Here is a 20412-nt window from a genome sequence, read left to right as displayed (position 1 = left end):
TTTCTGAAGGCACTGTATATGTTTGATGAGTGTACGCACAGAAAAAAAAACATTTCCACAACAGTTGTGGCCAGAATACATCCAGAAGGTAGTGTGAAATGGTTGTGTATGTGTTGTCTATGTGTTGTGTATGTGTTGTGAGAAGCATTGTGTAGATTATTTGTACAAATCGTCAAATATTCTCAAATGAGAGTTCTCCATTTCCAATCCTTTCTGTTCTGTGTCCTCATATACCCATAAAACACTGTTCATTTATGCTTGTGTATCGCTCATTCCCTTGAAATGCACTTGGATCAAAACACGGATTTATGCGATATTAATTGGATGTCGTTGGAGATGTGAGAAGGAACATTTGGCCCACGTATCTTTCTTTAAAACCCTGGCTAATGATGTGTTACCAAGCAATGTTCTTAATTATTGTAAACATTGAGATGAATTGAGGATCTTATTGCGTTGGCCCTCAAAATAGATTCACACACACAGACACACACACCATACTTGACCCAAAAGGCCTTCCTTTCCCTAACCCCTGAACCCTGACCGCCCCACCAAACCCCCCCCCCCCAAACTCACTTTCATCATCGTCGTCCGAATCCGCCCCTTCTTGCCTCTCCCCCCGGTCCACCTCGGTGGGTTTCCTCTCTTTCTCCTTATTCTCACCGTCCGTCTCCCCTCCATTGTTCAATCCGAAATCTGGTTCCTTCAGGATCTTCTTCTCCCGGGGCGGGGGCGGGGTCATGGGAAAGTCGTGGAAGCGCGGGAAGAAGTCCGAGATCTGCGGGATAGGCATGATGGGGCCGGGACACACGTTGATAGCAAAGTGCTCCTGCATGGAGATCTTGACAGGAGAGGGCGGCGGGAGAGTTCTGGGAGCAGAGGAGGTGGCACGAGAAGGTGCGGGGGAGGATGGGGTGGAGGAAGAAGGAGGGATGGAGAGATGGGAGGAGGTGGAAGAGTCGGGTGGGGGGGCGAAGTGGGAGTGGGGCGGAGGAGGTTTCGATACGCTCATGTGGACCGCCGGATGGGACTGTGGGTAGGCGTGTGTGTGTGGGTAGTTAGGTAGGTAGGTGTGTGTTTATGTGTGTGTGTGTGTGCACGTACGTGTGTGTGTAGTGGGGGGTGGGGATGGAGATGAGATGAAGAGAGAGAAATAGAGAGGGAGATGTGAATGAGAGGGGTGGAAAGGAAGGAAGTGTGGGAGACCAAGCGATAGTATTACTCACTTTATCGAGTATATCTCACTTCCTGGTTCTTTTGCTGTCTTTAGTCCCTCCCTCTCCCCCTCTCCTACAGTACATAACGCTCTTCTTCAAGTACCTGAGCTGACGTAAGCTACTCCCAATATCTCAATAGACCTTCAAGTCAAAATGGTGTGCTACTATATCAGATCTCCAAATATATCTTCATGTTTGACAGTGTATCGTCCTACTCAATTGATCTCTCTCTATTTACTGCTATTTATACCTCTAACAAACAAGATAATCCCTGCATCTCTCTCTCTTTCTCCCTCTCTCGCTACATCTCTCTCTCCCTCATCTTTCTCTCAGATTCTCTCTAACTCTCTTTCTCTCTTTCACTCTTTCCACTTTCTCTCTCTCTCTCTCTCTCTCTCTCTCGCTCCACCTTGTCCTCAATATTTACATAACAGTGCTTGAAGTCTTATTCTCCAGTCCAGACAATGGCTGTCACCTACGAAATGAACAATCGTCTTCTACATAAAGATCAATGGTAAACTGTAATAGAAATGGTAATCATCCCATTGTTTATTGAGGACATTTAATTATAGTACCTCTCCTTTCATCATCCTTTAATACCTCTGTCCTAGTGTAAATTGTAATTGCTGAAAGACTACACTACTGGCTATTGAAATGAGAACACAGTGTGACACACAGGCTACGTTTAGACAGGCAGCCCAATTCAGATATTTTTTCTTCACTAATTGTTTTTTTTTGACCAATCAGATCGACTCTTCAAAAAGATCTGATGTGAAAAGATCTGATGTGATTGGTCAAAAGACCAATTAGTGGGAAAAAGATCAGAATTGGGCTACCTGTCTCAACGGAGCCACACACACACACACACACACACACACACACACACACACCACAGGAGGTTGGTGGCACCTTAATTGGAGAGATCGGGCCCGTGGTAATGACTGGAGCGGAATCAGTGGAATGGTATCAAATACATCCAACATATGGTTTCCATTCTCCCTTTAGCAGCCTCCACTGACACACACACACACTCAAGACACACACACACTCAAGACACACTCAAGACACACACACACTCAAGACCAGTGGAGGCTGCTGATGGGAGGACAGTTCGTAATAATGTCTGGAACAGTAAATGGAATGGCATCAAAAACCAGGAAACCATGTGTTTGATGTATTTAATACGACCACTCATTCCGCTCCAGCCATTACCACGAGCCCGTCCTCCCCAATAAAGGTGCCACCAACCTCCTGTGCTCAAGACAAACACACAGAGACACACGCAGAAACATATTCATGAGCAGACACACGGACAGATAATAAACCATTTGTTTTGCCTCAAATGAAGCTATAGCAACCGAATGCATTCCAGAATCGTTCATCAATGTAAGAAATGGTTCAATAAAAAGCCCACATTTTACCACAGCCACACTTCTCTGTCTTTCCTTAGGAAACCCAAACTCATACGCACTGGCTGTACGCACAGCAAACCTGTACACTCTCGCATGCATCCACTCTAACATGAATTATGCACACACGCTCTTACTCAGTTAGAACTACACAGAGAGAGAGAAAAAAAAACTGTGTGACTTACGGCTTCTTGAAGATACATACTCCACTTCCTCTTTCAGAAACGCACACAGACCGTCAGACACACACGCGCTCTCACCAAGTCAGACTTACACACAGGGCATCGCCTAAACTCAAACTGTCTGACTTACAGCTTCTTCAGCATTCACGCGCACACTCCTTCACTCATACATGCACGCACAGACACACTCATTCACTCACACATGCACATGCAGACACAGTCAGTCATTCACACATGTACACACAGACACACTCATTCGTTCACACAGACAGTCAGAGACAGACAGACAGGCGGAGACACAGAGACACGTACCCAGTGACAGTCTTCATCTGTTCCAGCGCTCCATCTTGTCTTCTCACACGTCCTCTGTCTCTTCTCTCACAACACTGAGGAGCAAGCAGAGCTGTTTTGACTCAATATATCCTTCCCCCCTCTCTCTCTCTCTCTCTCTCTCTCTCTCTCTCTCTCTCTCTCTCTCTCTCTCTCTCTCTCTCTCTCTCTCTCTCTCTCTCTCTCTCTCTCTCTCTCTCTCTCTCTCTCTCTCCTCCCTTTCACTTGGTTGTGACGTTTCTAGTTAAATTCTCTCACAGTCGGTTGTGCGAGCACACCGTGTACAACCATGTACATTGTACTGTCACTCAGTGGCTCCGCAGTGAGGGTATTTAACTAAACAGAGAGGGGGGGGATTGACATTTCATTGCCCATTGCTAGCACATTTCAATATAATAATAACTATTATTATTATTTGGGGGGTGTTTATATTTGTCCTGTAACACACAAGCGTGTAATGGAAATGTGTTTTTCGCATATCCCCAACTCCCCCCTGAGACACACGCAGGGAGTGGGGTCACAGCCAGGATCACCATTGTACAGCACTCCTGGAGCAAATTCAAGTGAAGTGCCTTGCTCAAGGGCACAGCGACCGATTTTTCACCTTGTCGGCTCCAGTATTTGAACCAGCTACCATTTGGTTACTGACCCAACGCTCTAAGCTCGAGGCTACCTGACACATTTCAACCCATCGCGGCCATGCACACAGGCAACGAATTGGGATTAATCTGTGTCAGGGATGCTTCAAAAGTGAATAATATCCCTTAGAGAGAGAGAGAGCGAGAGAGAAAAATGCCATTGCCCTTTGCTAGACACATTTCATCCCAATAAATAAGGTAAGACTTCATCCAAAACAAAGGAAACTCCACGGACACACGGTTCCCATGTGGTGGATAGAGCCAGAATCCCCTCATTGCTGGCCATCATAATCAGCCTACATTTAGGTTGTGTATTTCACACTATGTTGAGGTAAAATCTGAGTATAAATGCTAGTATCGATGTCAACCACAATACATGTTGATGTCGTCATCGCCAAGAAACTGCACTACAGTTCAAAATGACTTGACTACCACCATCCATTTCTACAGCACGTGGCCAGCTGTCCTCCTGGGTTATCCAAACGGGAGTTAGCGTTTAGCAGACAACTTCTGAACAGACAACTTGTAACCATGTTGTGAGCCACAAAAATCGGGTCGGATTTGACGAATAGCCACTTTCGTAGACTAGCTTCTTCGAACGGGACGCCAATGATGGCACCCTTGTTCTATCCACCCCGATCTGTGTTCCACTAATCTCTCAATGCTCCACACAGTCAATGGATTTGGGTTCATCGTTATCAGGGATGCTTCAAAAGTTAATGAGAGAGGGAGGGAGAGAGAGCGAGGCGAGCGAGAGAGACGAGAGTGAGCGACAGGGAAATTGAAAGAGAATGTGAAATTGAGAGGCATAAAGAAGTCATAAAGAGAATACACTTCAAATGATTCGAGTCACATACAGCACGTGGGTAAAGGGAGAAATAACAACAGAAAGAGTTACAGCTGTACAAAGGCAAGAGCACATTCTTATATGATAGATTACAGGAAATGCTCTCCGATACTGTCACATGACAGGCTGGATAAAGGGAGACAGGGGTGTGGACGTTAATGAAGCATGGCCTGGATTATATAAAGCCAGCACACACGTGATCTCGCTCGATAGATAAGTGTCTCCCTTTTCACGTTTCATCTGATGAGGGAAAACCTGGTTAGCCAGTCAACGGAATGCATGGTCAAATTGAAAGAGAAGATCGATTCTCCTTGCGCGTTAACGTGCCTCTGGACTTGGTATCATTTGTGAGATCGTCGGCTACAGATTTCTGTTTACTCGGTATCCACTTTTAAAATCACTTCACAACATGTTCATTACGTGGTTTTTGCGCCTAGCTATTACGCCTGGCTATTACGCCTGGCTATTACGCCTGGCTATTACGCCTAGCTATTACGCCTAGCTATTACGCCTGGCTCTTACGCCTGGCTATTTTTGCTTGTTTTGGGGCTCATTGAAAGAAGCGCCGTTATATAGCATGCCGTTTGATGCCAGGTTACCAAATGGGGTTGAATTCTACGAGGCTAATACCATAGTCCCCGTTCTTCTGACATTGTTTTTTAGCAGTTAGAAATAGGACTCTAACGTCAAGCCATGACCATGACATTTCCATCCAATCACAAGTGGTGTGAAACCCATTCCCTCAGCCCGAGCCCTGATTGTGCTCCAGTAGCGAGACAAGACGACAGGCTCCTGTTATCTCGGAGTGCTATATCATTTCAGAACTAGAGCCACCCGTCCCTGGAGTTTATATGTGACAGTCTGCGTTCACACAGCCTGTTGGGTAGACGACTACCTCGCCGCCTTGGGCTCCTGCTGTCAGAGTGCTGGGCGTCACCAGAGAATGTTATCTTTCTCCACGGCCGCACGCCGCTCCGTGTCTGCTTAGAGTCTCGGCCCTCTTCACATGACCGCCAGCCGCGAGATGTACGCTCTGAGCTGTATGCGCTCTTGACACATCTCGGGTCATGGCTGAATGGCGGCAGAGTCATGGAGCTCGCTGTTATTAATGTTTTATGTCATGGGAGGGAGGGAGGTAGGGAGGTAGGGAGGTAGGGAGGGAGGGAGGGAGGGAGGGAGGGAGGGAGGGAGGGAGGGAGGGAGGGAGGGAGGGAGGGAGGGAGGGAGGGAGGGAGGGAGGGAGGGAGGGAGGGAGGGAGGGAGGGAGGGAGGGAGGGAGGGAGGGAGGGAGGGAGTTGAGGTAGAGTGATGGGTGCTGTTTTATGATCCTTGGAGTTTGTCCTTTTGACCTTATTTGAGGATGGGGTGGACACAGACAGGACTAGATGTACGGAACACACGGTTTACACACACAGTTCTGAATTTCATTCGGGGCATTATGAAAATCGCCCGGGATTCCATGAGAGGTTGGCAGTGTCGCAGGTCAAATGCAACCCCACCGACCGACATCTTTTGAGGGGTATGCAGACATGTCTAGAATGCAGGTATAGGCCTAATTAGAGAACGCGAGATGAATGGGGATTCCGGGAGACACCAAACCAGGAGGGTTGGCAACCCCCACCAGTTACCCAAACCATTAACCTTGAGAAAAAGCTGCTCGAGAGACGCTCAGTACTCCTGCCCCAGATACACACTTTTTGACACCTAGATATCAGTCTTGCGATCCGATTCTCTAAAAGCCATTTCTCCCTGTACTCCCCTTGTGGACTTAAAAGCATTGGAATGGTGCCAGAGATTACATAATATTCCTTAAAGCAGTCGATTTTTCTTAAATCCATGAGGGGCAGTGAAGTGAATAAGGGCACCGCTGGGACATTCATTATAATACTATGCCAGCCTTAATGCTGCAGTCTGTGTAATGACCTCCTCCAGGGCTGTAGCCCTCCCACTAGTGGCAGCTAGGCTCAATCGCTAGCCGTTCAATAGAGACATTCCATGAACTTAACAAGCTTACGGCAATTTCAGGAGGTCACTAGCGGAAGCACCCTAATTCAACAATGGCACGGCCGTCATTTTGGCTCCAAAGATCCTCCTTCGAACGGTGCCATGGGCGACTATGGGTAAGAATTTTTTTTTAAGAAGAAGAGGAGAGTTGGTTCCAGTCTGGATTGACGCCAGCCTCCATTTAACAATGGCCTATATGGAGCACGTAGATTTGTCTCTCTCCCCATGCTCGGCGCAGTGGATGAAATGTAATCAATTGGGCTTGAGGAATGAAGTCTGGAGAATGGCTGGCGCTGGGTATTGATCGCTCCCGCGGGGTAAACATGAGGTATCAGATTGATATTTTAGACAGTGGTCTGGTGCGGTTCATCAGGTGATTAGTGCAGGTCATCAACTGGATTTTCAGGGAGGAAGTCATCTGAAACAGGAGAGAGTGGTGCACGGGCCTATTGCAATCCAGCGAGCAGAGAAAAACAACGAGAGAGGGAGAGGGAGAGCGGGAGAGAGAGGGAAAATTGCAAAAGTGTACAAAAGATAAAGACAAAAAGGCAGACAGAAAGAAGAGGAGAGAAGGAGGGGAGAGTGAACGGGAAAAAAAGACGGTGAGAGAAAGAAACCAAGAGAGAGAGAGAGAGAGAGAGAGAGAGAGAGACCGAGAGAGACCAAGAGAGAGAGAGAGACCGAGAGAGACCAAGAGAGAGACCAAGAGAGAGAGACCAAGAGAGAGAGACCAAGAGAGAGAGACCAAGAGAGAGAGAGAGACCAAGAGAGAGAGACCAAGAGAGAGAGAGAGACCAAGAGAGAGAGAGACCAAGAGAGAGACCGAGAGAGAGAGAGAGAGAGAGAGACCGAGAGAGAGAGAGAGAGAGAGAGAGAGAGAGAGAGAGAGGGAGACCAAGAGAGAGAGACCAAGCGGCTGCTTTGGCAATGTAAACACGTTTCCCATGCCCCTTTTGAATTGAATTGAATTGAATTATGAGAGAGAGAGAGAGAGAGAGAGAGAGAGAGAGAGAGCAAATTATCAGTCCCACTGCATGTTGAGATTATCTTCTCCCATTACCTCAGTACAAAGAGGCAGCTGCCCCTCTATTAGGAAATACAGCACTGAGCTTTCCCAACCTCTCAGCACCACATTACCATAGCGGCGAGATAAAGTTCACCTCTATTTACATTTGACATAGTGTCGAAATCAAATATTTCCCTGTTTGACTCAGAGGGAGGGAAATCGCATGAATCTCACTATTGGGATAGAGAGAGTCGCACCTCATGTCCTTCATGACTGCATGGCCAGGCACGACTCCAACACTATCATTAGGTTTGCCGATGACACAACAGTGGTAGGCCTGATCACCGACAACGACGAGAAAGCCTATAGGGAGGAGGTCAGAGACCTGGCCGTGTGGTGCTAGGATAACAATCTCTCCCTCAATGTGATCAAGACAAAGGAGATGATTGTGGACTACAGGAAAAGGAGGACTGAGCACGCCCCTATTCTCATTGACAGGGCTGCAGTGGAGCAGGTTGAGAGCTTCAAGTTCCTTGGTGTCCACATCACCAACAAACTAACATGGTTCAAGCACACCAAGACAGTCATGAAGAGGGCACAACAAATACTATTCCCACTCAAGAGACTGAAAAGATTTGCCATGGGTCCTCAGATCTTCAAATGGTTCTACAGCTGCACCATCGAGAGCATCCTGGTTGCATCACTGCCTGGTATGGCAACTGCCCGGCCTCCGACTGCAAGACACTACAAATGGTAATTTATACGGCCCAGTACATCACTGGGGCCAAGCTTCCTACCATCCAGGACCTCTATACCAGGCGGTGTCAGAGGAAGGCCCTAAAAATTGTCAAAGACTCCAGCCACCTTAGTCACGGACTGTTTTCTCTGCTACCGCACGGCAAGCGGTACCAGAGCGCCAAGTCTAGGTCCAAGAGGCTTCTAAACAGCTTCTATCCCCAAGCCATAACACTCCTGAACATTTAATCAAATGGTTACCCAGACTATTTGCATTGCACCCCCCCTCACCCCCTCTTTTACACCGCTGCTACTCTCTGTTATTATCTATGCATAGTCACTTTAATAACCCTACCTACATGTACATATTACCTCAATTAACCGATGCCCCCGCACATTGACCCGGTACCCCCGTATATAGTCTCGCTATTGTTAATATACTGCTGCTCTTTAATTACTTGTTCGTTTTAATTTCTTATTCATATTTTTTAAACTGCATTGTTGTTTAGTGGCTTGTAAGTAAGAATTTCACTGTAAGGTCTACTACACCTGTCGTATTCGGCGCATGTGACTAATACATTCGAAAATGTACTTCGTCTTATATCGGTCTGAATGTACACTTTTTCCTACTCCTGTTAGAAATACGGCCAGACCGGTGATGTCATACAGCGCTTGGTGGAATTTTTAAGTGGTGGAATTTTTAAGTGTACTGTGAATACAGTACATTGGTTTCATCTCCCAGGGGTTTGCCAAAAGCATCGAACTGGTGCTTAGTTGAATGATGAGTTTTGCTGTAGCCCATTGTTTTTCTCTGCATTGTTTCAATGTAACTCTGCTGGCTGATTGAGGTTAATTGAGCTTAGTTGAGAGCAGTCTCTGGTTGAACAGTCTCTGTTCAGTTCAGTTTATCATCTCTCTTCCCTTTGTCTTTTGGATTTGGAAGGTGCTGTATACTACAGCTGAATTGTGTAACAATGAATCAATACTTTTGAAATATGGGGATGGACATGATATAGGTTAGGCCTACTGCTTTGATACCTGATTATAAACCCAGAGGTGTGAAATATTGCTCTATTGTTTTGTGCTTACAACCACTGAGAATCTCATGGCAGGTATACTGATATGTTGGACCTGTACACTGGGAGTCAGTAAACAAATACAGTCTACTAATATATATAATATATAATATGTTGGACCTGTACGCTGGGAGTCGGGAAGCAAGTACAGGTAGTGCAAGTGTAATAATAAATAGAAGATGGTACAAAAAAAGAAACACGAAAAGGGTACAGACATGAAACAAAAACAGAGTCGATAACCCCTGAGGACAGAACCAATTGGAGTGACAGATACAGAGGTGGTAATCAAGAAGGTGATGGAGTCCAGGTGAGTGTCATGAGGCGCAGGTGCGCGTAATGGTGGTGGCAGGTGTGCGTAATGATGAGACAACCGGCGACGTCGAGCGTCTTAGAGAGGGAATGGGAGTAAACGTGACAGTACCCCCTCCCTGTTGTACGGCTCCAGCTGCCGGACGACGCTGGCCAGAGGGACGGTCCCGAGGACCAGGAGAGGGCCGGTCACTTCTACTTTAGGCGTGGGAACCTGGAGAGCCGGCTGTCATGACGTGCCCCTTTGAATGAGGATCATAGCCTCTCCTCTCTCTCTCTCTCTCTCTCTCTCTCTCTCTCTCTCCCACCATAGGTTTATGACGGTCGTAAATACCGAAACTGCTTTCTCCACTCTGCCAAAATGAAAGTTGAGAATCACTTTGTTTAACACAGAGAAAGACTTTGCAGTACGGTAACCTCAAAAGGTTGAATAATGTAACAATAGTTCTGTATTCCAACCAGTTGGAGTGGTCCGTGTACACTTAATCATATCGAGTTTGTTTCATTTGGTGACCTCATGAAGGACAGGAGACACACATGACTGTTTCTTTGTTTGTATAGACTTCTCAATGATTGGGGTTTGCATCTGAATGTTGTATAAAATACATGATTGAGTATAGGATACTTTTGGAAAGATGTAATGTGATGTTAGTCTTCTAAAAGATCATTGTTTTTCATAGTAACTTACGATCAGTCAGTGGCCACGCCCCCGTGAGCACAGACATTACACGGCGTCATGGAACACCCCTGTTTTCTACTAAAAGTATAAAACCCGCGGGAACCTGTAGAGCCGGCTGAGGCGCAGGAACATGTAGAGCCGGCAGAGGCGCGGGAACCTGTAGAGCAGGCTGATGCGCGGGAGCCTGATTAGCCGACTAAGGCATGGGAGCCTGCCGAGCCAGCTGAGGCAACCCCAGTTGCTTCGGTAGCGGGACTTGGACCTGACGTCACCAGTAAAAAAAATCCTTGTTGCTTCCTATTGGTGAGAAGTTATTCTGTAAAGTCTATGCTGGGAGTCGGAAAGCAAGTACAGGGAATGCAAATTTAACAATGAATAGAACAGAGTACAAAACAAGAAAATCGAAAAGCATACAGACATGAAACAGAGTCAATAACGCCTGAGGACAGAACCAAGAGGAGTGACAGATACAGGGGAGGTAATCAGGAAGGTAATGAAGTCCAGGTGAGTGTCATGAGGCGCAGGTGCGCGTAACGATAGTGGCAGGTGTGCGTGATGATGAGAGAGGGAGCGGGAGTAAAGGTGACAGAGGTGAGGTATTCTCTGTTGCTGTGTTGTGTTCTACTTTGCTGCTCAGCCTAAAGGGAAGGATCATTGGCCGCCTTGCGAGTGGTGGTGTTCAGTCGATGCCTCAGTGTCCTCTCACTGAGTCCCTTGGGCACTTATCTTTTTTCTCTCTCTCTCTCTCTCTCTCTCTCTCTCTCCCTCCCTCCCTCCCTCCCTCCCTCCCTCCCTCCCTCCCTCCCTCCCTCCCTCCCTCTCTCTCTCTCTCCCTCCACCCCCTCTACACACACCTCCTCTGACAGAGACAGATTCTATTAACCTGACCAGTGAATTGTCCTTAACTCTGACTGGCAGAGGAACGGCCAGACACGTCCCTTTTCTCTCTCTCTCTCTCTCTCTCTCTCTCTCTCTCTCTCTCTCTCTCTCTCTCTTTCTTTCTTTTCATCAAGCAAGTTTTCAGTTTCTGTTACATTTGTGACAGCTGAGCCAGCGGTGTAGAACAACGGTGAAATAAAACGCCTCATGACAGAGTGACAGACGCATTCCCCCGAGGATTTAAGAATAAACATGATACATTGTTTTTTCTCACTTTTGTGACTGTTCTCGTTTGCTGGAGCTTTAGCCTTGATAAAGATCCCTGTGGAGTTTGGTGGCATTATCATTACCGTCCCACGTTGTATTATGGAGGGAGAAGATTAGCATTCCATTCTGAGTGATGCAGTGGGCCTACGCAGTAAGGGATCGGTTTGAAGAGCTGAGTGTGGCACCCGTGGGAGGAAGGGATGTTTGGGGTTCGCCTGGAATCCCTCTATCCTCATCTCTCCGGGCATTCAATTAGCCTCATGCTGGGGATGATGGGGTGCCTACCTCTAAGTCAAATTCAGCACTAACTCAGCCACTTTTATTTGCAACTGACCCAATTACGTACTGCCAAACTCGCGACACACTTTTATACTTTTTCCTCTCTCTCTTTCAACTCTTTTTTTCTTGTTTCTTCACTGTCCATGATGAATGGTTTGCTTGTTTTTTGGGATAAATGACAGGTCAATGATTAATAGTACGCTCTCTTTCGCTCTTCCTTCCCAACCCATCTTTTGCCTTCCACGCGCTCACTCTCTTGTTCTCTCCCTCCCTCTTTTCCTTGTAATCTGGTGTATTTTTTTTCTAAACCTGTGTTAGCCCCATCAGCATCTTTCCATAAATAAACGAGTAGAGCGCAGGGGGGAAGCATGGCCCAGAGGCAGGGCAGTGGACATGTGCAGTATGGAGGGATGGAGGGAGAACGGGATGAAGGGAGAGAAGCCAACTGCTCCAGAATGGAGTGTGAAGGTGACTGCGGAAAGACGTAGAGGGGGACATGGAGAAAGAGGGAGACGGTAGGAGAGAGAGAGAGCTACAGTGTATTAGAAAGGAAGAGACAGACAGATAGATAGACAGACAGACAGACAGACAGAGACAGACAGACAGAGACAGACAGACAGACAGACAGACAGACAGACAGACAGACAGACAGACAGACAGACAGACAGACAGACAGACAGACAGACAGACAGACAGACAGACAGACAGACAGACAGACAGACAGACAGACAGACAGACAGACAGACAGACAGACAGACAGACAGACAGACAGACAGACAGACAGACAGACAGACATTGATATTGATATTGAGCCACAAGTGGGAGAAGAGAGAGAGAGAGAGATAGAGATTAAGGAGAAGGAGGAATCAAGAAGGGAATGCCGAGACAAAGCATCAAGATATGACGTTCAAAGGTTTTTAATGAAGTACGATCCGCGAGAAAGACAGGAAGGAGTGGTAGAGGAAAGCAAATGAAGGCAAGGCCATCGAAAAAGATGGAGGGATGAGAGCAGGAAGAAGAGAGGGGGGAAGGGGAAGGAGGAGAAGGGAGATGAAGAGACAGTGTGACGTGGCTGGGTGTTGTGGCCAACGCCCGACGGCGGTGCCGTCCTGTTGTGGTTAATGAGGCAACGTTGCAGGTAATTAGCTCCCGATATGGCATTATCAGTCACCAATAATGGGACGCTTCATTATGCTCAACCCACCCAGCACACTTACCGAAGGCAAAGCACCTCATCGACGCAAACACAAATCTGTAACTACAAACACCCATACACACAACATCAGTTTGAGCCCTGTCTTCTTATTTGCGAAGGCATTTCTCCCACCAGATAATCCCTATTTCCACTTGAAAAGCACTCAAACACTATACGAGGCACAAGGACCTCTTGAAAAGGCAACACGAACTGGGCTTGGCCTGTTTTTGCATCACAGCCTTGAGGCAAGAGCGAGGCAGTGAGCTGCAATAGCGGATTTCCACTTTAGTAAACATTTCAGTGCCAAGGTACACAGTCCACCGGGAGCTGACTGATGCATGTAATGTGACAACATTGTTGCTACCCCATTTCTTTTTCAGGTGGAAAGGAGGGTGTTTACTCGCTTTTCAAACGGCAGAATGCTAAATAAGGGCTTTGTTTGGCCGGACTAAGCATATCTGAGCGTGGCGACGTTTCGAATAGCATTGGGAAACAGTTCACCTCCAAAGAGCTGCCTTACTGCGCCAGTGCTTGGCAAGAGAGGGCGGTATAGGACGACAGTGCAGGACGACAGTGCAGTAGAAAAGGTAGGATAGAGAGGTGGTTCCAAAACATCTCCCCCTCGCTGACTGCACGGTGAGACGAACGAACATGTTTGGCAGCCCACCAGTAGGCTAACGCAATTTTCCAGAAGAAGAGAGGTCTGACATTCTGCATACTTAGCTATCGCGCACTCCACTACATTGACGAAGGGTCATTTGAGCGAGGACTTCCCATAAACGGAAACTTGCACTGACATCATGTATACCTTTCTGCACCACAGCGCAGTTTAGCTGGTTGCGCGGTAGCCTAGATTCCCATGCATCTAGCCTACTGTATTACAATTTTCCAGAACAGCGTTTAAAGCCTTCTGACTGGTGCCGAGGTAGCACCTCAAGGACCATCACTGACCCACAGATCACCATTTTGAGAAGCTCTTTTAAGACATATTGTACCCTCAAACAATATGAGGGAAACAAAGTTGTAGCAGTGAGGAAGCAAAGGACAACTACGTTTCGGACAGAGTAGCAAGGAATACAAAGTTTGAACAGTGACACTTCGGTGCATCAATCAAAGAAATGTATTTATAAAGCCCTTTTAACATCAGCAGGTGTCGCGAAGTGCAGAAACCCAGCCTAAAACCCCAAAGAGCAAGCGATGCAGATGTAGAAACTCTGTAGAACGTTGCAAAGGAGATGAGTTTGGAGGAGCGATTACAGTCATCCACAATAACCAGGTAACTGCAATGTTTGTAACCTGAGGGTTAACAAAAAAAGGACAAGCTCAGTGCTTAAGTCCATCAAAGGCTCAAAGAAAGAACCCCCCCTGAAAGATACACTGAACTGTTTTCATTGTTTACGCACAACACGACTACCCTACAATGTAATTTCACGCCTCTGTCCTCAAGACAGTGACTCGGTCACGCATCTCAAAGTCTAATCCAGACATATTTAGCAGGATAATCACCCGTCTTATTGCATAATCTGGCGAGGCAGAGGAGGGGGAAGGTAGAGGGGCTGGAGGGGTTTACACTCCTAATTCCTATCGGTCGACACGTCCGTGCCGAAACGGTAACGCCTGGACTTGTCAGATAAAAGGGGGGAAACTCTCTCTCTCTATTTTTCTCTTCCTTTCTACTTCTGGCTGCATATTGAAGGTAAGGAGGATAGAGGGATGGGGAGGAGGTCAAGGGCTGTTGACCATTGGCCAAATTGTGCTTGTGTTGTGTTTACGTCAATCGACTGGCTCATCAATAGATAGATTTATCCATTCGTCAATAGGACTTCATGTGTTGTAGCCCTCTTTGGAATTTCCCCAGAGAGTTTGGGCAGTGCGAAGTGTACAGTCCGAATGGAAAAGGACAATTACCGGTTGTAACAAACAGGAACTGGCGGACAGACAGGATGCCAGCAGATACCAGGACAGAAGGCACTGAAATGACAACCCGCACAGGAGATTGATTGTGTGGGATGCGAGACGGCGGGTGTACGGGTGGAAATGACAAGATGTAACCATTGATAGGAGGATGACGGGGCAGCCAGCGGGACAAGACAATCCACCCATCTCCCTCTCCTCTTCTGGACCCCCAGCTCCCCCCCTTCCCTAAACGGTAACGAAGGGGAGTCTGATTTCTGAGTCTTGACACAAAATCGGTGGTGGAGATCGATAGGAAGAGGAGGAGGCAGCCAGGCCTATTGTACCGTGTTTTTTTTTAAAAAGACATTGGACGAGAAGAGAGTAGCTGAGCCATCTGGGCATTGATCTTCTTTTGAATGCAGATGAACAGCAAGGGAACAGGAGGACATTTTTTTAAATAGGGAAAAACACTGAAGACGAAAAAAGGACAAAGGATGAGACCATCAGCTAACCAGTTCTGGATCACAGCCGGTCTGTGACATCATCCGCATTACCTCTGCTTTAACTCCGCCCCCCCCCTTGGTCCTCTGGTTCGTCATTTCAATTAGCGTGATTAGGATCTGAAATTGCTTGTGTCGACTTGGTGATTGACAGCGATTGGCCACTTAGGGAGCAGCTCATGCTGTCTCTAATGGCTCATGCAGAAGTGTGCGTGTGTCTGTATGTGTGCGTGCGTGTGTACTAATGTGCACGCGTGTGTTTGTTTGTTTACCCTGATGGGTACTTTGCTCATTCAGGAGGAAAGCTGTTCTTGAGGCAAACACCAGTTAGGCCCATTGTTAACTATGAATGCGCCACCATGGAAATTGTATCAATTTAGCTGTGGGTGTGCGCGCAAGCCCCTCATTATCTTGGAATCCATTTTGTACAGTGGAGGCTGGTGAGGGGAGGACGGCTGGATGGAATGGCATCAAACTATGTGTTTGATGTATTTGATACCATTCCACTGATTCCACTCCAGCCATTACCATGAGCTCATCCTCCCCAATTAAGGTGCCCCCGGCCTACTGTGATTTCGAGCAATTATACAGACAATATGGCACTAACTACCAAGTACCAGCCAACTGCTCACACATTCCTATTTCCAGTTGTTTTCAGTCATTCCCTGAACCAGCTATGAGAGAGGAACAACTGTTAAGATAGGCTAGATGGGTGAAACACACAGAGAGCTCGAGGAGTTAGTAGGAAGACCAAAGATGATCTATAATAAAGATAGCTGAGTGACTGCTCTAACAATGGAAATACATGTCCTCAATGATTGAAGGCAGGCGAGATCAGGTGGGACCATTCTATCCAATGAGAGGGCAGTTACGCGTGTAAACAACAGGCGCAACAAAGTCGTTTTTCTCAAAGTTGCAGGAATGCATCCACTTATATCAGTACATTTGTAACAGACAAAATATTTTGAAACTTCTATTCGATCAAATAAGCCTCACGTACTTGCTCACGGACCTCCATACGAAAATGGCTTATCTCACGTGGACTGATTTTGGGGCGGAGTAAATCCTCTCGCTTCATCTCTTCCTTTCTGGTGGAGACAGAATGCTCAGAGAGTTGCAATCAGTACACATCAACTGCGTGCTGCTCGCAATGCTGCTTTCGAAGGAGACAATCTCTCTCCTGTAATATTGCCAGACTGAAAAGGGGGTTCTGGTTTGCGCGGAGGGGCACATTAGGTGGTTAATTGTAATTTATAGGGCCTACCTGTTCTGCTTGTCTCATCTCATTATGATCTGTGGTCCCTGGGCAGGAATAGGCAGACTAACACTGCCTTGTTGGCGTGTGTCTCTGCACATCACATGTCTTCAACATCCGTACAACACATGTTCAAACGAGGGGCATTAAGGCACAACTTTATGAGCATCTGAGATGGTCGGGGGGTGTGAAGGTGTTCTGTTTGACGTGTCCATGCCAACTGTCTGAGAGGCAGCCTTTCATCCCGGGCCCTAGTTCTGACAACACAGTGCGATGACAAGGCATTAATCTGTCACTCAAACGTGCAGCCATAAGTCTCTCTGTCTTCCTCTCGCTCTCTACCTCCCTCACGCTTTCTCTTTCTCTTCTGCATCTCTCTCTCTCTCTTCTGCATCTCTCTCTCTCTTCTGCATCTCTCTCTCTCCTCTCTCTTCTGCATCGCTCTCTCTCTCTCTTCTGCATCTTGCTCTTTCTCTTCTGCATCTCTCTCCCTCTCTTCTGCATCTCTCTCTCCCTCTCTTATGCATCTCTCTCTCTCTCTTCTGCATCTCTCTCTTTCTCTTCTGCATCTCTCTCTCTCTCTTCTGCATATCTCTCTTTCTCTTCTGCATTTCTCTCTCGCTCTTCTGCATCTCTCTCTCGCTCTTCTGCATCTCTCTCTCTCTTCTGCATCTCTCTCTCGCTCTTCTGCATCTCTCTCTCTCTTCTGCATCGCTCTCTCTCTTCTGCATCTCTCTCTTTCTCTTCTGCATCTCTCTCTCTCTCTTCTGCATCTCTCTCTCTCTCTTCTGCATCTCTCTCTCTCTCTCCAATTTGCTTTATTGGCTTGAAGTAGCAATGTACATATTGCCAAAGCTTACTTTGGAGATTTACAATAATAACACAATTCAAATAATAATAATCGAGATTGTCAACAGGACAACAGTAACAACAATAATCAAGGGTCAAAATAACCATACATTGAACAATAACAATGGCATAAAGGACATGTGCAGGTCGGTTGGTCAGTCAGACACTGTCCCTCATCTTATGGCAGGCAGCAATGTATTGCGCTGCCAACCCACAGCTCTCTGCGTCCTCCCCCAACAGGACAGGTAGCCTATTCTCATCAGAGAGGCCTTTTGTTAGGAAATGCAGCGCTGTCTCGTGTTCTGCTGTAGTGCAGGGTTTGCACAGCCTTTCCTCTACAGGGAGCCAGGTTTTCCTGTGTCTACCCTCCTCAATGGCAAGGCTGTGCTCACTGAGCCTGTACTTTGTCAAGTTTTTGATCAGTAACCATGGTCAAATAGTTTGCCACGGTGTGCTGTCGATCTAGGGCCAGATAGCACTGCATTTTGCTTTGTGCTTATGTTTCCCAACAAGTGAATTAGTTTTGTTTTGACTGTGTTGTAATTTGTTTTATTCTGATTGATTGGATGTTCTGGTCCTGAGGCTTCAGTGTGTTAGTAGAACAGGTTTGTGAACTCAGCCCCAGGACCAGCTGGATGAGGGGGCTCTTTTCCTTGCTGGCATTGCAGGGCTTGGTAACTATATTTTTAGACTATATTTTAGATGTTTCCAGAACTTAAACGGTATTTTTTGAGTTTGTATTATTGGTGTATATTGGCCTAATTCTGCCATGCATGCATTGTTTGTAGTTTTCCTCTGGACATGTAGGAGAATCTTACAGAACACTGCATGTTGGGTTTCAATGGGGTGTTTGTCCCATTGGGTGGAATCTTGCTTTGCAGGTGGACCCCACACCTCGCTGCCATAAAGTGCAATTGCTTCAATGACACATTCAATTAGTTTTCGCCAAACATTTGTTTTATAGGTATTTCAATTTGAATGTGTGTTTTTTAAATGGTGTAGAATGCCCTGCATGCTTTCTCTCTCAGTTGATTCACTGCCTCGTGAAAGTAGTGTGTGCAGTACTCAATATATTGTGTACTTCCCTGAGGTCTGGATCTTCTCTGGAAAATCATTATTTTTTATTTTTGGGGTTTTACTGCCAGGGCCCAGGTCTGGTAGTACTGCTCTAGCAGGTCCAGGCTCTGCTGTAGGTCATGTGCTGTGGGTGACAGCAGGCACAGGTCATCTGCAAAGAGCAGGCATTTAACCTCTGAATTGTGGAGACTAACACCAGGGGCTGAGTATTTTTCTAGAATAGTGGCCAATTCATTGATGTAAATATTGAAGAGTGCAGGGCTCGGATTGCAACCCTGGCAAAGGCGTAGCCCCTGGTTAAAGAATATCTCTCTCTCTCTCCCTCTCCCTTTTCCTTTTCCTTTTCCTTTTCCTTTTCCTTTTCCTTTTCCTTTCCCTCTCCCTCTCCCTCTCCCTTTTCCTTTCCCTCTCCCTTTCCCTCTCCCTTTCACTTTCCCTTTTCCTTTCCCTTTCCCTTTCCTTTCCCTCTCCCTTTCCCTTTCCCTTTTCCTTTCCTCTCCCTCTCCCTTTTCCTTTCCCTTTCCCTTTCCCTTTCCCTTTCCTCTCCCTTTTCCTTTCCCTCTCCCTCTCCCTCTCCCTTTCCCTTTCCCTTTCCCTCTCCCTTTTCCTTTCCCTCTCCCTCTCCCTCTCCCTTTCCCTTTCCTTTCCCTCTCCCTTTCCCTCTCCCTCTCCCTTTTCCTTTCCCTTTCCCTCTCCCTTTTCCTTTCCCTTTCCCTCTCCCTTTCCCTCTCCCTTTTCCTTTCCCTTTCCCTTTCCCTTTCCTCTCCCTCTCCCTCTCCCTTTTCCTTTCCCTCTCCCTCTCCCTTTCCCTTTCCCTCTCCCTTTTCCTCTCCCTTTTCCTTTCCCTCTCCCTCTCCCTTTCCCTTTTCCTTTCCCTTTTCCTTTTCCTTTCCCTTTCCCTCTCCCTTTCCCTTTCCTCTCCCTTTCCCTCTCCCTCTCCCTTTTCCTTTCCCTCTCCCTCTCCCTTTTCCTTTTCCTTTCCCTCTCCATTTTCCTTTCCCTCTCCCTTTCCCTTTCCCTCTCCCTCAGCATGTCTCAGAAAGGGACAAAAAAGGGAGGAGCGCCCTCACCCAGAGCGAGGTAAGTGAGACCCACTCGCAAAGATAACGGTGATGACACAATGGCAAAGATGATAATGTTGACAAAGATGAAGTCAGACCCTTTTGTCCTATTCTCCTTCATTCCGTCCCCTAACAGCACGTCATCAAACACCTCCTCTGGACACGGGACCCCTGGGCGCCCCGCGCTCCGCCAGCCCAAGGCAGGAGAAAATGGCAACAGCTCCAAGAGCGGCAGGAGCCACAGCCAGGGCTCTGTAGCAGCTGTCTACCTGTCCTACCTCAACACTCTCTTTGGACAGGTCAGTAACACTGTCGCCTTTTTAGACCTCTGGGGTGATTTACAGTTTTGATGCAAAGCAACCTGGACACAGATCCATAAACCAACTGAAAATGAAAAACAACCATATATCTCACATCTCAATTCCCTTCCCTCGACCCTAAGCTGACACGTATATATCAGAGAATTGGCAACAACCCCTACTCAATACTGACCCTTAACATAGGGGTCCCCCATGGGGTGTGTCCTCAGTCCTCTGCGGTACTTCCTGTTCACACACGATTGCGTGGCTTTGCGCGACACAAAATCCATCATCAAGTTTGCTGAGGACACCACGGTTGTAGGCCTGATAACCAACAACGACGAGTCAGCCTGTAGGGAGGAGGTAAGTGAACTGGCATTGTGGTGCCAGGACAACAACCTCTCCCTAAACGTCAGCAAAACAAAG

At 47.1% G+C, this 20412-nt stretch overlaps 2 protein-coding genes across 7 annotated transcripts in view; one reads left to right on the top strand and one right to left on the bottom strand.

Annotated features, from left to right (window-relative positions):
- LOC109901089 (double C2-like domain-containing protein beta) overlaps positions 1-3253 on the bottom strand; it is a 48950-nt gene extending 45697 nt beyond the window's left edge. For 2 of the 4 annotated variants that reach the window (XM_031837690.1, XM_031837689.1), the window contains exons 1-2: positions 3118-3253; positions 574-1027 (exon numbers count right to left, since the gene is read on the bottom strand). In XM_031837690.1, coding sequence (XP_031693550.1) covers positions 574-1009 — 436 coding nt within the window. In that variant the 5' untranslated portion in view covers positions 1010-1027; positions 3118-3253. Of the gene's footprint in view, positions 1-573; positions 1028-2808; positions 2936-3117 lie in introns of those variants that run through there. The other 2 variants (XM_031837688.1, XM_031837686.1) reach the window with 1 other exon arrangement.
- A 10139-nt stretch (positions 3254-13392) lies between these two features.
- The window catches only part of cabp4 (calcium binding protein 4), a 29780-nt gene continuing 22760 nt past the window's right edge, over positions 13393-20412 (top strand). The window contains exons 1-4 of one of the 3 annotated variants that reach the window (XM_031837692.1): positions 13393-13636; positions 14197-14325; positions 19656-19706; positions 19824-19986. In XM_031837692.1, the coding sequence (XP_031693552.1) occupies positions 14285-14325; positions 19656-19706; positions 19824-19986 (255 nt within the window). In that variant the 5' untranslated portion in view covers positions 13393-13636; positions 14197-14284. Of the gene's footprint in view, positions 13637-14196; positions 14326-14473; positions 14746-19655; positions 19707-19823; positions 19987-20412 lie in introns of those variants that run through there. The other 2 variants (XM_031837695.1, XM_031837693.1) reach the window with 2 other exon arrangements.

The sequence above is a fragment of the Oncorhynchus kisutch genome, linkage group LG12 (assembly GCF_002021735.2).
Source record: "Oncorhynchus kisutch isolate 150728-3 linkage group LG12, Okis_V2, whole genome shotgun sequence".
In the NCBI taxonomy this organism is placed as follows: domain Eukaryota; kingdom Metazoa; phylum Chordata; class Actinopteri; order Salmoniformes; family Salmonidae; genus Oncorhynchus; species Oncorhynchus kisutch.
Note: the sequence above shows the minus strand (reverse complement) of the source record. Positions and strands in the feature narration are given on the sequence as shown.